This window comes from Suricata suricatta, chromosome 10 (assembly GCF_006229205.1).
Source record: "Suricata suricatta isolate VVHF042 chromosome 10, meerkat_22Aug2017_6uvM2_HiC, whole genome shotgun sequence".
NCBI classification, from domain to species: Eukaryota; Metazoa; Chordata; class Mammalia; order Carnivora; family Herpestidae; genus Suricata; species Suricata suricatta.
This window is the reverse complement of record NC_043709.1, coordinates 11,422,192-11,436,751: the sequence shown is the minus strand read 5'-3', so window position 1 is coordinate 11,436,751 and position 14,560 is coordinate 11,422,192. Positions and strand designations below refer to the sequence as shown.

At 41.6% G+C, this 14,560-nt stretch overlaps 1 protein-coding gene across 14 annotated transcripts in view; it reads right to left on the bottom strand.

Moving 5' to 3' along the window:
* RBFOX2 (RNA binding fox-1 homolog 2) overlaps window positions 1-14,560 on the bottom strand; it is a 275,300-nt gene that overhangs the window by 26,494 nt on the left and 234,246 nt on the right. For 9 of the 14 annotated variants that reach the window (XM_029953601.1, XM_029953603.1, XM_029953597.1 and 6 more), the window contains 3 exons: window positions 13,813-13,959; window positions 10,355-10,408; window positions 871-963 (listed from right to left, as the gene is read on the bottom strand). In XM_029953601.1, coding sequence (XP_029809461.1) covers window positions 871-963; window positions 10,355-10,408; window positions 13,813-13,959 — 294 coding nt within the window. The remainder of the gene's footprint in view (window positions 1-870; window positions 964-10,354; window positions 10,409-13,812; window positions 13,960-14,560) is intronic. The other 5 variants (XM_029953598.1, XM_029953600.1, XM_029953610.1 and 2 more) reach the window with 3 other exon arrangements.

The window sequence follows — 14,560 nt, the reverse complement described above, 5'->3', positions numbered from 1 at the left end:
CCGCCCACGGGCACCATCGCCAGCATTGTGTATAGTTACCATGGAAAGAGGGAGTCAAGTGAAGGGCCCTAAATGCTAAACCATTGGAGAGGGAGGGAGAAAGCAAAATATGCAGACATCTTACTCAAAATGGTGGCTTTTATATTTCATAATTTTAAAAACTGGGAAGGGGGAAAGGGGCCAGTTAACCTTCACTGCGTTGTTACAAAAGGCTGGTGAACAGCAGGCAGCAGCCAGCAAAGCCTCTGTTGGAGGATTTTACCCATTAACGGTCGAAATTCTTGATATTAAATATATTTGAAAAACCTCATGAGTTTTGGGTTCTTTCTCCCCCGCCCCCACAACCTCTGAGGTCTTTTACTAAATTCCTTGCTTATCACACGCACATGGAGGCGAACTGGCCTCCCGAGGAGGGAATATTGGCTGGACCCTTGATTCAGTACAGGACACAATGACGTAAGTTGGATTGTTTTTAGACATTTATGAAGTTAGCTTTATTTTGGCCTGATCACAGGTATTCATATGGAGTCTCACAAACTGAAGCAAAGGAAAAAAATTAAGAGAGCAGAAGGATGAACACTATGAAGGGAAAAAGTAAATGAAAAACAAATACAAATAGACAGGCACACAAGTAAATCAAAATGAAAACCCCCAAACAACGGAAAACTGGTGGGGTGGGGGTGGGGGGTAAAAGTGTTACTTTTATACAGTTTAGTGCAAGAAGGTGAAGGACAGAGAGACACGTACACATAGACACGTGTGCATAGACACACAGACAAGACAGGGTTCCGAATGTGAAATAAGGGGGGCAGGACACAAAAGAGAGAAATGAAAATATAAACCGGAAGTTGAATTATTGAAGACATGCACCTCGATTTTACGGCCCTCTACCACGGTGCCGTGTAATTTCTCCCTGGCCCTGTCTGCATCAGCACTATTCTCGAAAGTTACGAACCCGAATCCCTGCATGCAGCGGGAGAAGGGGGGAAAACATGCGCATCGTTACATTGAAATACTGATCTCTTGGTAAACAGAGAAAAAATATCACAGTATGAACCCGACATCGCCGTGCTAGCAGTACTCTCCCAAAGTCACGTTTCTGGCCCATGCATATTTTGTAAAGGGAAATTAAATCCAATAAAAGAATAAAGAACTGTAGTAGTAGTGGTAGTAGTAATAATAATAATAGCAATAATAACAGCAACAATAATAATGATAATGTAATTAACAACAGTAACAATAATAAAATAAAACATAAAGCATGTGAGGCCAGACCAAAATTAAGGTATAGAGTTACTCGGGTCAAGCGATTCCACCGAGAATCTGAACTTTTTTTTTTATAAGCGTTCCTCCTCTTTCAATTAATTCATGCCGTTAATACACATGTCCCTTTATGTAATACTAAAAAAAAAATTACATAATTAAATCTGCTATTCCCCAGTAACTTCTACATGAAACCTTATATTTAGGGGCAGTCACTGTATAATGAGATTTTTTAGGAGAGCTCGTCATTTTAGCCCCACTTTGCCGACTGCTTGTATCACCACAATTCCTGTGGGGACAGAAGAATTTAAAAAATAGGCTTGATCTACAATCTGTAGGCACCGGGTGTGGAAGAGGAGGGCACCTGTGCTCATCTACGCTAATGAAAATATCCCTAAGCAGAGGGCAGTTAATGGTGACTGGCACACAGAGTAAAAATAGGTTCAGCTGAATTCCAGAAAAGAGCTTATCCAAATCTGCCTAAATTATACATTTGTTGCAGCCGACATCTGCTACTGAGTGTATTAGCAATTTTCCGTACACAGAGAAAAAAGGAATAATCAAAAGGCAGAGGGAATTAGATCTAGGTTAGTGACATCAGCTGTATACTGTTCTGCAGGAACATAAAACAGCAATGCAATCACTACTCTGAGTTAGAGTTAATTTATCTGTGCACTCTTCACAACTAAATTATGTGGAGCTTTACTTCGTCAGGAGACAAAGCGAGAGGCACAGAGTCAACCCACTCCGATGTTCGCATTTCTCTGAAGTCTTGGTCAAAATCACACTCTCCATGTCAAAGGCAGCAAGACTCGCTATATGCGTACACGACGATCTCATCAAGCATTGCACCTGTTTCACCCTAGCACGTGGTCCTTATCTTTCCACTCTGGAACTGTAAGCTTTTCTCACGCTAATTACATCTGTGAGCCGTGAATTCTTAGGATTTACCGGCAAATCGCTAATTTCTCAACAGCTTCACCCGTCCCTCCAGCATCCTTTGAACATTCCACTGTAGGACAATCTGGAACCCTTTATTATTTATTTTTTCCTAAGGAAGCTGTGCTCTGCTGCTTCACGAGTACTTCTATATAACATACAACACGTATGAACATTTAACATGTTCTCAACTGGGAAGGTACACAGCGTGCACTGCTCCAGAAGATTTTACAAAAGCAGAGGCACCGGCTCAGTCGGTTAACTGTCTGACTGCTGATTTCAGCTCAGGTCATGATCTAGCAGTCCATGGGACTGGGCCCTGTGTCGGGCTCTGTGCGGATGGTGCAGAGCCTGCTTGGGGCACGCTCTCTCACTCTCAAAGTAAATATTAAAAAAAGATTTCACAAAAGCAACTCCCAACATTTTGAAGGCTCTGATACTTTGCATGCTAACTGATTATATGGTTGGGTGGTGATCCATGGAGGGTCCCAAGGGATGATCTCTGTCTGTAATTGGGAAATCACCACAAATACTGGAAAATGCAATGCTAAGCCGACGGAAAATGTTAAAAAGTACTGAGGTGCTATGGGGTAATTTTAGTTAATACTCTCCTTAAGAATGTAAGCATGAGGGGAAGAGCACTGGGTGTTGTATGGAAAACAATTTGACAATAAAATATTATGAAAAAAAAAAAAAGAATATAAGCGTGTTGAAAACATCGATGGAAACAGACTTTCAGAAGCACCCTGGATACCAGTGGGTTTTAGCCGCATCGGCCACTGGAGGTGTTTGCTGGGTCTCAAGTTCCTAAGTATCAGCACTGTTTGTCATCCTGCTGGCGTCTGCTGGACCCAGGAAGCCAGCTCTCCATTTCTGGAGAGTCCTCCAACAGGAAAAAAACCACCTTTCAAGAAAGGTCGCAGTGAGGAGTTTTTCTATCACGCTGCAGTAGCACTAAAACCGAATTCCAATGGATCCTCAGTCTCAAACGTTATATGCCTTGGGTTAAATTAGTAAATTAGAAGCTAGTAGCTGCTAAGAGATTATGCGGAGACTGACCCCTCCGGGTTTAGTGCCAGCATTAGGACGGTCTCTACACGTCCATCCTCTCACATGCCTGTTTGCCTTCTGAATACAACCGTGGGGTAGAAAGGATAAATCTGCTGGTTTCATTTTTATGGTAAAGTGAGTCGAACTGTGTTAAGTACTCAAGCATCAAACAAGGCCTTCTTCGTACAGCTATTGGTAAGAAAATTAGAAATTAAGCTTTGAAACCAAAGTTCGGTATCCTATGAACTAAACTACATTATCTTAAAATCCTTGTCGTTTTCTTTCTCAAATCTAACTGCTAAATGTGTTCTGTGATCCTCCTCTCGGTAATGTGTTGACAGGACCCCTCTGATGTAATAACACCCCCAAGAACACGGCGTGCTGTCATAAGCCCGGACATTCTAGAGCTAGCTAAATGACAAAGTTTAACATCAAAGTCTGCTTGTGTTAAGATTTTCTCAATAAGAACTTTAATATTCTGGGACGAAATTTCACTTTCAAACGCTTTATAAAGAGAAGTGCTTACATTCCAAAGGAAATGCTAATCTAGATACCAAAGATACAAAAATAAAGCAATCTTCACAGGCATCTGTCCCTAGGGTAAAGAGGAAGAAGGTCTCGCTGCTCCTGCAGAGCGGAGGTAAGAGGATTTCTGGCTTTCCTTTGTAGATAAGCAGGCTCTGTGGTGGGCAGAATAATGGCCCCCAAAGTTGGCCACGCCCTAATCCCTGGAACCTGTGAATGTTACAACCTTACCTGGCAAAAGGAACTTTGCAGACGTGATTAAATTAATGATCTTGAGATAGGGAGATTATCCTGCATTTTGCAGGTGAGCCCAATGTAATCACAAGGGTGCTTCTAAGTTAAAGACGGAAACAGGAGAGCCGGAATCTGGGTGTATCGGCCTGAGAAAGACGGGCCTGGCCATCTTTGGTTCTGAAGATGGGAGGTGGGGCTAGAGGTCAAGGCACACGGGCCCCGCCTCCAGAAGCTGGAAAAGGCAAGGAGTGGAGGGATTAGTCCTTCAAGCAGCCCTGCAGCACCCTGACCTCCAGAACTGTAAGATAATACATTTCTGTGTTTTTAAGCATCCAACTTTGTGGTACTTTGTTCAGAAGCAATGGGAAATCTGCATCCCAGACGTCTGTGATTAGGGAGGTAAGAAGTAAAACCAGCATTTCCAGAGCTGTTCTTTAATATTTCCTCTCGTGTTGAAACTTTAGACAGGTGATTTTCCATCAATGTAGCTACAATTTGGTTTCAAGGATGTTACCTCAAATAAAGCTTGAAAACAATTTTTAATGTTTATTTTTGAGAGAGCATGAGTCGGGGAGGGGCAGAGAGAGAAGGGACAGGGGATTTGAAGTGGGCTCTGTGGTGACAGCAGAGAGCCTGGCGTGGGGCTCGAACCCACACACCGGGAGATCATGACCTGAGCTGAAGTAGGACACTCAACCGACTGAACCACCTGGGTGCCCTACTTGAAAGAAAAAAAAAATTAATGTACCATTCCTTCAGTAAAATTTAACATTTTTGAAATGTGCCAAGAATCGAGCTAAAGATATTCATGGATTATCCAGGCTTAAAAAGTTACTAACAGGAAAATAGGCTTAAATGAAATTATGTTTTAATGTCTCTTCATTAGAAATCTAATTCACATTAAGTCTTGGATCTCTTGCTTTGAAAAGAAAAACTGAATAAAATTATGCCTAAAACTTATACTTTTCCTTAGAAGAGCTTCAAAATGATTATATAATGTATCAATCAGGAAAACATAATAACCAGTCCGAACAGCCACAAAGTCAAACTACAATTTAATCTCAAATTCTTAACAAGAGCAAATACTTCAGATACTTAAGAAGACAAAAAACCCCCAGATAAACAAAAAGTAAACTTTTAGTAGGCTTCTTTGTTTTTGATTAAAAATAAATGATGTTGACATGTTTGTCTACACCTGTGCTACCAGACAGAAATATAACGCAGGTCGCATACATAATTTTAAATATTCTACTAGCCACATTAAAAAAGTAAAAATTGTATGAAAGCAATTTCCATAACGTATTTTACTTACGATAACATACATGCGACGTGCTATCATCCAAACACATTAGTAAGATGTTCACTATTCCTTTTTTCTGCTCAGTCTCTGAAAGCGGTGAGTATTCTACACCAAGAGCAGACCTGAATTTGGACTTGCCCCGTGTAAGGGCTCCGCGGGTCTCTATCCTCTATCCTGTCGCCTGGGGCTCTCAGTTCCCAAAGGCCTTCTGTGTGAGTAATTTAAATGCACCAGCGGCCCAGTAGTGATTTACCAGCCATCCTAGCTGCCTTCTGGAAGCTGAGGAGTGTGGTTTATCGGGAGCACGCTGTTGTCTAAACTTCTACTGAGTGTGACCAACACTTATCACATCCATTTATCATCAAGGGCCTACAGGAGCCGAGTAACTGCCACCTTTTTTAGTCTGGCCTCCGGCTGCAATAAATAACAAGCAACAGGATGTAAAAATATTCTTAAGTTCATATAATCTTTGAGTTTTTCCATCTCAGAAGAATGAGAAAGAAAATTTACCATGTAACTTTTAAGGGAGAAATCAAAAGCAGACGTTCTCCTGGGTATGGCCAGAACACAGAAATTAAAAAATAAATAAAAGAAAAAGAAAACTAAAACCCGTAAGATGGTAACAAAAGAAAACAAACTAAGCCCTTTGGAAATACATGCACTATTAATTCAGTTTTAAGCATAATGAAAACCATTTCACCTCAGCATTACCTATCCAATTTTACTGAAAAGCAAAGGTCTAGTTAGTGTAATTTCAAAGACAGTCTTTTGATCATATTTTGAAAGAAATAAATCATTTCCCTTTGCACGAAATCAAAACCCAGGGAAACAGGGAAGAACTCCCAGCGTGTTACTTGTGTCTGGGGACAGGATTAGGGTTTCATCTTCCTTAACTCCAGCCTGAACTGCAGCCTAATCTGAACTAAGACCCCCATCATTCCAGAAATCCCCGAGAGAAGCAGTAAGAACACGTGAGCTGAAAACCTGCAGGAAATCTCCATCATCGTTGCTGCACTCTATTTTGTAGTCCTTTAGTGAACTTAATAATTGACACCGTCTGTACAAGGGAAGAGCCCCTACAGTCAGCATCTACGACACATGGCCCTTCAAGCCACAGCTATGCCAAAAGTAGGTCGACAAGACTTTATGGAAAGTATAAACATTAGGAAGTGTGTATTCCCTGACTTAATACGCCTGGTAATTATCACAGATTGTTACCAGGCTGGGTGATAGTGAACAGAATGGTGGGAAGTCTGAGTAAGTCAGGGAAGGACAAATACCACATGATCTCACTCATACGTGGAGTTTGAGAAACGAGAACAAAGGGAAAAAAGGAGAGGGAGAGACAAATCAAGATGGCTACCGCAGGGGAAGTGGTGGGGGGGAGAGACAGGTGATAGGGATTGAGGGGCACACATGTGATGAGCCCCAGGCGATGCACGGAAGTGCTGAACCACTGTCTACTGTACACCTGGCTCTAATATTACACTGAGTGTTAACCAACTGGAATTTCAATAAAACTTAAAAAAATTTTTTTTGAAAACCAGCAAGTTCTCAGTCACTAAAAGTACCTAGTAGAGAACACTAACCAGGTAAGCATTATTCAGAGTTCTGTTTAAGATTGAGTGATAAAAAAGACTAGGAGGAAATACACGAGAATATCAGTGAATATCATGCTCTTTTAATAAGCGATTTGTTTTCTATCTAGTCATTAAAAATCATGTTTTTCCTTTATAATGGTTTTGAAAAGGGTGCTTTTTAAAAGGTGTTACTCGAAGAAACTATAAGGGGAGAGGCAATACAATTTGTTGTTCGAACGGGAACCCTCTGCGGGAGAAGGGACATTAGTAACAATTACGGTGAGACAGCAGGTTCAGACTGGGACTGTCCTAGATAAGCCAGGACGCAGCCATTCTGCCAATATACTAAGTTTCTGTTTGTCAGAACATAACATAAACGTTATGGGACTGTCAGTCAAAGTAACACTTTGTTATGACTGGTGACATCTGGAGAATCAGTAACGTTGTACATATCAGTGTAATCATTTTCTAGACTCTATTTGAGGATATTAGTTCATTTTTTGGCAGTGGTAGCATTTTTTTTTTTTTTAGTGGTAGCATTTTTCATCATACATGCTAAATGAGCATTTTCAAAAGGATAGTTCCCTTTGTTTTAATCATAGGAAATTAGGTACAGCTGACCTTATGTTTTTACAAAGGAGTACGGAGTGAAAAAGACCATTAAAAAAAATCACATGACAATAAGGTATGTCTATATTTTTGTATGCATATGAACGTACGTGCTATGTGTTCATTCCATAATCTAGGAAAACCAATCCCGAGTATGAGGGTTGAAGAAAAACAAGGAAAATACTCAACAACAAAGAAATCATGGTTTCAGGCACTCTGGCGAAGCAGAATGCTGGCAACGCAGGGCGGCGCTGGGCGAGGCGCTCACTTGTGCTGGGAAGCGGGTTTGTCCTCAAACCTGCGGCTGCCCGTCTCATTATAAAAAAGAAGATACGGTAAAGAGATGCTTTTTGCTTTGGAGCCCTGTGGTTATTTGATTGTTTCACTGATAACTGTTTTACACGTAAGTATCACTTATCTCAGAATTATTTTATGACTCGTTTTTCCATTACTGCTTCAGAAAAAAAAAAAATTCAATCAGGCTAATTTGTGTACAGAAAAGCACTCTTAAAAAGACCCAGCAACTCTTAACAATAGGACCACTTAAATCGCCTTATCTCTGGTTCCTTTCAAGACATGTTGTAATTTTATAGTCAACCACAAACCAAAAAGAAAGGAGAAAATGAACTTTATTTACAAAAGGAAAAGTACTTATTAGTTTATGTTAGGTGGATCCAGAAGAGGTACCTAGGTTATGACTCCAAAATAAATCTCTGCGAACAAGTCTCCGAACAGTTCTGGGGAACCCAGTGAAGCCGAGAGCTTTCGGTGTGACAGTTAAGAAGCTGGGCAGAGGACGAAGACAGATTTTGTATCAGTCCTTAAAGGCAGACCCAGGCAACTGTGAATTCTGTGCTTTAAGGACAGTTGCCAAGTAAGTCCACTGTCTACTCTGCAGCAGCCCAAAGAAACGTGTCCTCATGCGAGGGAAGGAGGACACAGCATCCAACGGAGAGAAGTAACAAGGCTTTGCGACTCCCCCAAGAGAAAGGAAGGGTTGTGTCCTTTAAAAATGAAAATTACAGGGGGGAAGCAATTCAAGTGGGTAAATTAAACAATTTTGGGTAGTAGGCACATCTTTGAAGTCCATGAAAGGAGCCTTAAGACTCTCTGCCTTAAGACAGATCAATTTCCTTTGCTTCACAAGAATGTGATCAAATTATTTTCTTGGTAAGGAGCAAGTCCCCAGGACCTGATGAAATCACATTGGGCTTTGGGGCTGTCGGAGGCTAGTTAAGAACGGTTTAAGTGCATACACTTACGACTACAAACATTTAAACTACGACTCTGGGTCAGTAGTATAGCATATAATCTTTGCATACTTATGATACATCTCTGAATCATTGACGTTTTCCACCTTGTTATCTAAAAAGGTCACAAAAAATACAAGCAAACTATACAACAAAGGACAGAAATCCACTGTGAAGAAACTACAAGCATAAATAGTTTTACTGGTTACAGGGTGAACAGATTTCACTTTAAAAATACTTACCAAATTAAGTGCTGGTGAAAGTTCTGCATAGGCATATTAATCTTTTTTTTTTGTTTTAACTGAAAACTAGAAGCTTCGAGTATAATTACCTCTTTAATAATTAACAATAATTATAGTCAGAATTAAACACTATCAGTGTTGCTACATTCTCTAAAGGGAATAATAATCAGGAGTGTTAGAACAGTACATACATTTGTGTTTGTTCAGATGAAGCAGAGATATATATGGATATATATATATATATATAGGACTCTACAGAGACATGCTATTAATTCCTAAGGTATGGTGAATTTGGAGTAAGAAATTGAAGAGGTAAATATTAACTCATTTATTTGCTTTATTTAGCTTTTCTCAAATTGCATTCTTGGAGATTAAATCATAGCCAAGGGCTATTTTCAAAGTTCAGGAGAGATGAACAAATGAAAAATTAACTCAAAATGTGTTCTATCCTGAAAATGCAAGTTGCCGTGAACATAGCAAGGTAAATATTCACAAGCTTGGTCCCAGCTGGTCGTGCCTGTGGGCTGCATCTCATTTGTTGAGGAGGAAGAAAACTGTCAAGTGAAACTTTCTGAAATTCAGTTCATGAAACATTTATTCGCCACCCCACTGTTAAGACTTCATCATCCCCTCATTCCTAAAATCACTGCTGCTTATTTCAGTGCGTGGAAATTCTAAATCATACAGATTGGGGATTTAAAATGGTAAATTATGAGGGGAAACAAGTTTGAATTACATTCTACAGAACGCACTTAGAAGAGAGTACCTACATCGGACTGTGCCTTATGCGAAAAACTCAACGGACTAGATTCGTCACTGAAGGGGTTCTACATCCCCCCAAAGTGTGTCTATCTGGGTAGAACTCAGCTTACCATGAATTCCTGAGTCACTACTCCCTGTATTTATGCCTTGTCAAATTTATTCCAAAGAGAGAGGAAGCCAACCAAATAGCTGAAATATCACATTTGTTCTAAGTCTGTCATTTCAAAGTCAGATTTTTGAAAGCCGTTCTGGTAGAATTCACACTAGAATTCTCATATAGAATTTCACTTGAGTCTTCTCTCTCTCTTCCTTTAAAATAAGCAGGTTAGGGCGATTTCGGTCTGATAAAGGGCTGGGGCCTCCTCCACCCGGTCCTCCTCACACTTCTCTTCCTCGCCCCCCTCACCCCCCACCCCCGTGGAAGTCCTAGAATAAAGTTTGGACATGTGGTAGCTTATTTTTAGAGATAATCTAATCCAAGCCAGAGAAGTTGGGAGACTTTCTGCAGGCTTGAGGAAGAGCTTTAGTTTTCTGATTACTTACTATTTAAAACAAAACTAAAAAGGAACCAAGCACACTTAATGCTCAGAGACAGCTTACCTTAGAGCCGCGTTCATTAAAGATTATTTCTACATCTAGGATTTTGCCAAACTGCTGCAGAGACAAAAATAAAAACATTTATTCATGGTCAGCTTTTTAACCACACACTTTATTTTCTCCTGAAATAACTCCTTTCTTTTTTTCTTTTCTTTTAACTTCTTATTTAACTTCCACGTTACTTTCTATTTGTTGGTAGGTCCCAATACTGGTTTCTGATTTTTCCTTCTCCCTGAGCTCATGCCTCCTTTTTCAGTCCTTATTCAGCTCACCCGCTCATGCATCCCCCTCTGTATGGCAGAAGCTGTTTCTAGAAGATACACATGGTGCAGCCTCACGCTTCTCCGAGGATAAGAACTAAGGGTTTTCCTAACTGTGTCTTTAATTTTTCGAAAGGTCCCAGTTTTTAAGAAGCAAATCCTGAGTAGAAAGATAAACTACTGAAGGCTTTTTTTCCTTTTTTTTTTTTAATTTACAAAAGTAGGAAGAAAAAAAAAGAGGTCGGGGGCCTCTGCGTGGTTCAGTAGGTTGGTCGTCTGACCTTGGCTCAGGTCAGGATCTCGCAGTTGGTGAGTTCGAGCCCCATGTCGGGCTCTGTGCTGACAGCTCGGAGCCTGGAGCCTGCTTCGAAGTCTGTGTCTCCATCTCTCTCTGCCCCTCCCCTGCTCACACTCACTCTGTCTCTCAAAAATAAATAAACATTAAAAATTGAAAAAAAAAAAGAGGTCAGAAAGTACAGATAAATAAAAAGGAAAAGAGGAAAAGGAACGTGAAGAAACTCAGTAAACCCGCCACCTTACCCTCCTGGCACCGCCTTACCAGCTTCTCCTCGGACACGTATTGTTAAGGAAACGTTTCCATGCGTTACTTTTACTTTTTTAACTTAATATACTATAAACAGCTGTCCAAGCTAATAAATACGTATCTGGTTTCATTTCTATAGACTACATGCTATTTTCCATTGTTCTTAATCACTCATGGACATTAGACAGGATTTCATTAATTTGCCACTTCAATCTTTTGGCAGTGGACATTATCAAGAGCATTTTTAAGTAATAGCTTTGTTTTGTACTTAGTTAAGTATTTTAACATTTGGAAAATGAAACAAAGCTAAAAACACAAAGCCTAAGGAATGATATTGGTAGGTAGCTAAACAGGAAACGGGAGGGGGGCTTACATAAAACACAGGCGTCGTCTGGAGGAGAGCATGTGGGTGACCGCTGTCCTCAGTGTTTGCAGCCGACGGGAGCCGTGCGGTGCGTCGCCAGCTATCTTTTTGATCACACCTCCCTCTGAACACTGGACTCCCAGACCCAATTATCTATGTCACTTGGCTTGGATGTTAACACACATATATTTTTAAATGTTTATTTTTGAGAGAGAGTGTGTGTGCACGCGTGCGCAAGATGGAGAGGCAGAGAGAGGAGGACAGAGGATCTGAAGCAGGCTCTGTGCTGAGGGCAGAGAAAACCTGATGCGGAGCTCACACTCATGGATCATGAGATCATGACCTGAGCTGAAGTCAGGCGCTTAACCTGCTGAGCTACCCAGGCGCCCCAATGTCACTTGGATTTTGGGAAGTGCGAAAAAATTTAAAAAAATGAAAAGAGGGAAACAAATCATACTTTCCCATTGGGCTGAATTATTACTCTCTGTATCAGAAAACATGTACTAAACAGCCCAAGTTTTCTAGAGTAAGACTTCTGGGCTCAATTCCAATTTCATCATTTAACAGAGCATTAGGAAAATAAAGGAAAGAGGAAAATGTCTTATATGGGGTAAGAGGGCATTTAATTTTAGTTTTAGGACTACTAAAAAAACTAAGATTCGAGTGTGTTTTAAATTTTTTAAAAATGTTTTTTATTTATTTTTGAGAGACAGAGAGAGACGGTGTGAGCAGGGGAGGATCAGAGAGAGAGGGAGACACAGAATCTGGAGCAGGCTCCAGGCTCTGAGCTAGCCGTCAGCACAGAGGCCGACACGGGGCTTGAACCCATGGATCGTGAGATCATGACCTGAGCCGAAGCTGGACCTTAACCAACTGAGCCACCCAGGCGCCCCTCGAGTGGTGTTTTAGAGTTTGCCTCCTTTTACATTTTCTAACGCGTCCTTACACCATCCTGCTAGGGCGAGGGTTGCCTTCCTTTCATGTAAGGTTCAGGGAAACGAAGCTGAGGGAAACATCTCATCAAGTCTGCAGAGCTAAGAAAATGGAGCACGGAGTCCCTGCCCTTCACCAGTGCTGTCCTCCGTAGGGTAGGCAGAGGAAGACAGGGTCACCCTCCAGGTGTCCCCTGCAAGGAAAAGTTTTTGTGCATACCTCGCAGCTGTGTAGGATAATACGTCTCAAGAAATCACTGGTAACAGGCCTAGGCAGCAATTCAATGCGCACAATTTTTCTGACTCGAGTGAAAACACACTTCTGGCAGATGGGAAGGTACCCCATTTTCACCGATCTCCCGAGATTAGGATTCCATACTATTTCTGATAATTCAGTAGAGAACCTAGTAACTCATACCCCTGGGAAATTTCCTCCTAAACATAACCTAAATTCCTTACGCTGCCCTTTTTATCTTCTGTTGCTCTCTTTTCTAGTAGAGATGATCAGCTGGCTACTGTTTTCTACAAAAGGCCCGTCAAGTACTTCAAGAACGTTGCCTAAAGCTCAACGCTGGCCTTGGCTTCGGTGTAGAAAATACTCCGGGCACCAGCGGTCAGGGACAAAACCGTGCTCCTAGGTCCTGTCAACACCAAGTGGCCACAACCAAGACTTCAAGCGGGGCACCTGCTTTTCTGACAAAGCCGCTTGCGGCTATAACGGCAAAGGGCTTTTTTAAACCATGAACTCTGAATCCTCGGTCAAGTCAAGAGTTTGCTCAAGCTAAGGCAGGAAACGACACACGAGCCCAGAAAACACCCGGAGATTTCCAGCAGTGGTTCACTTGCCGATAACTGGAATCTTGGCTATGACACTGTCTTCATGACGGTGGTTCCGGGAGCAGCTGGAAGGATGCGGCGGAGGGAGCCAACTAACCCCCTACTCCTGATTTTAGAGCCTGGCCTTGGCGCTGTTGAGTCACGAGCAAGGGAGTACAAACAGAATAGAGGTACTTTCTGCTTCCCAAACATAAGGTCACTGAGCTCGTAACACTAGCAAAGGTAAGGATTCCCGCCTCTGTCCTGATTTTAATACCAAATGGCTCACGTCCCACAACACACCTCGGTCCCGGGCAAGCCGGGTTGGCATGGTCACCTCGTGCATGTGAGAACCTGCACAGCCATCGTCTGGGACAACAGGAGTGACAGCTCTAGGTGACAAAAGTTCCTGAAGATGGACGAAAACACTGATTCACCTCAATCTGTTTGCAGTCTTATCCTAGAGTCCCGAGGACCTACAACACACCTGGCAGATCAAATTAAACTGTCACTGCTAAACCCACAAACGGGCTTCAGAGACTTACCCCAAACATCTGCCGGAGGTCGGGGTCCCGGAAGCGGAAGGGAATATTAGAGACATGCAGCCGTTTCGGGGTGGATTTGCTCTCTGAGTTCTCACTACTTTGTGTCTGTGACTGCTGGCCATCTGTCTGTGCGCCCCCTTCTGTCTGCTAAGCAAAGAAACAGACAACATTGAGTGAAAAAGAAATACAACAACTTCCTAAGAGTTATGTAAGATAATTAAAACCCCCCAACCCCAAGCGTTCTCAAACAGTGCATCTTTAGGAAAAACTACAGCTGTCCCTTCAAAGGGAGAAAAAACCCACAAACCAAAAATGTTACCTGCATTCAAATTGCTATAGTTCACGAAGAAAATTTAGGTCTTTTGAGTCTTTATAGTACGTACATTAGTGAAAGGGGAGAAAACAGAAATACTACATAGAAATACTAATATCCAAGATCACAAGGAGATCCGTTAGGTATGAAAGATACAAAACCTGTACCATCGGTCTTTAATTCTTAGTGGAATTTTCCATTTCTGAAATCTTTCCATCTTGAAAATGAAGAGTCTATTGGACTTGGCTGCGGTGATCATTGTGTTTTTGGTCTATCATTTCAGGAAAAAGGGGAATATTTTCATGTTTCACTCCGTCTATTAGTTCCAGAGTTTATGACGTCTGCGCCACCAAATAAGTATCATAGTGTTAGTCACAAAGGGGAGACACCTAACGATAGTGGGCATTCGGCTTCCACCTGAAGGCACCCAATCTG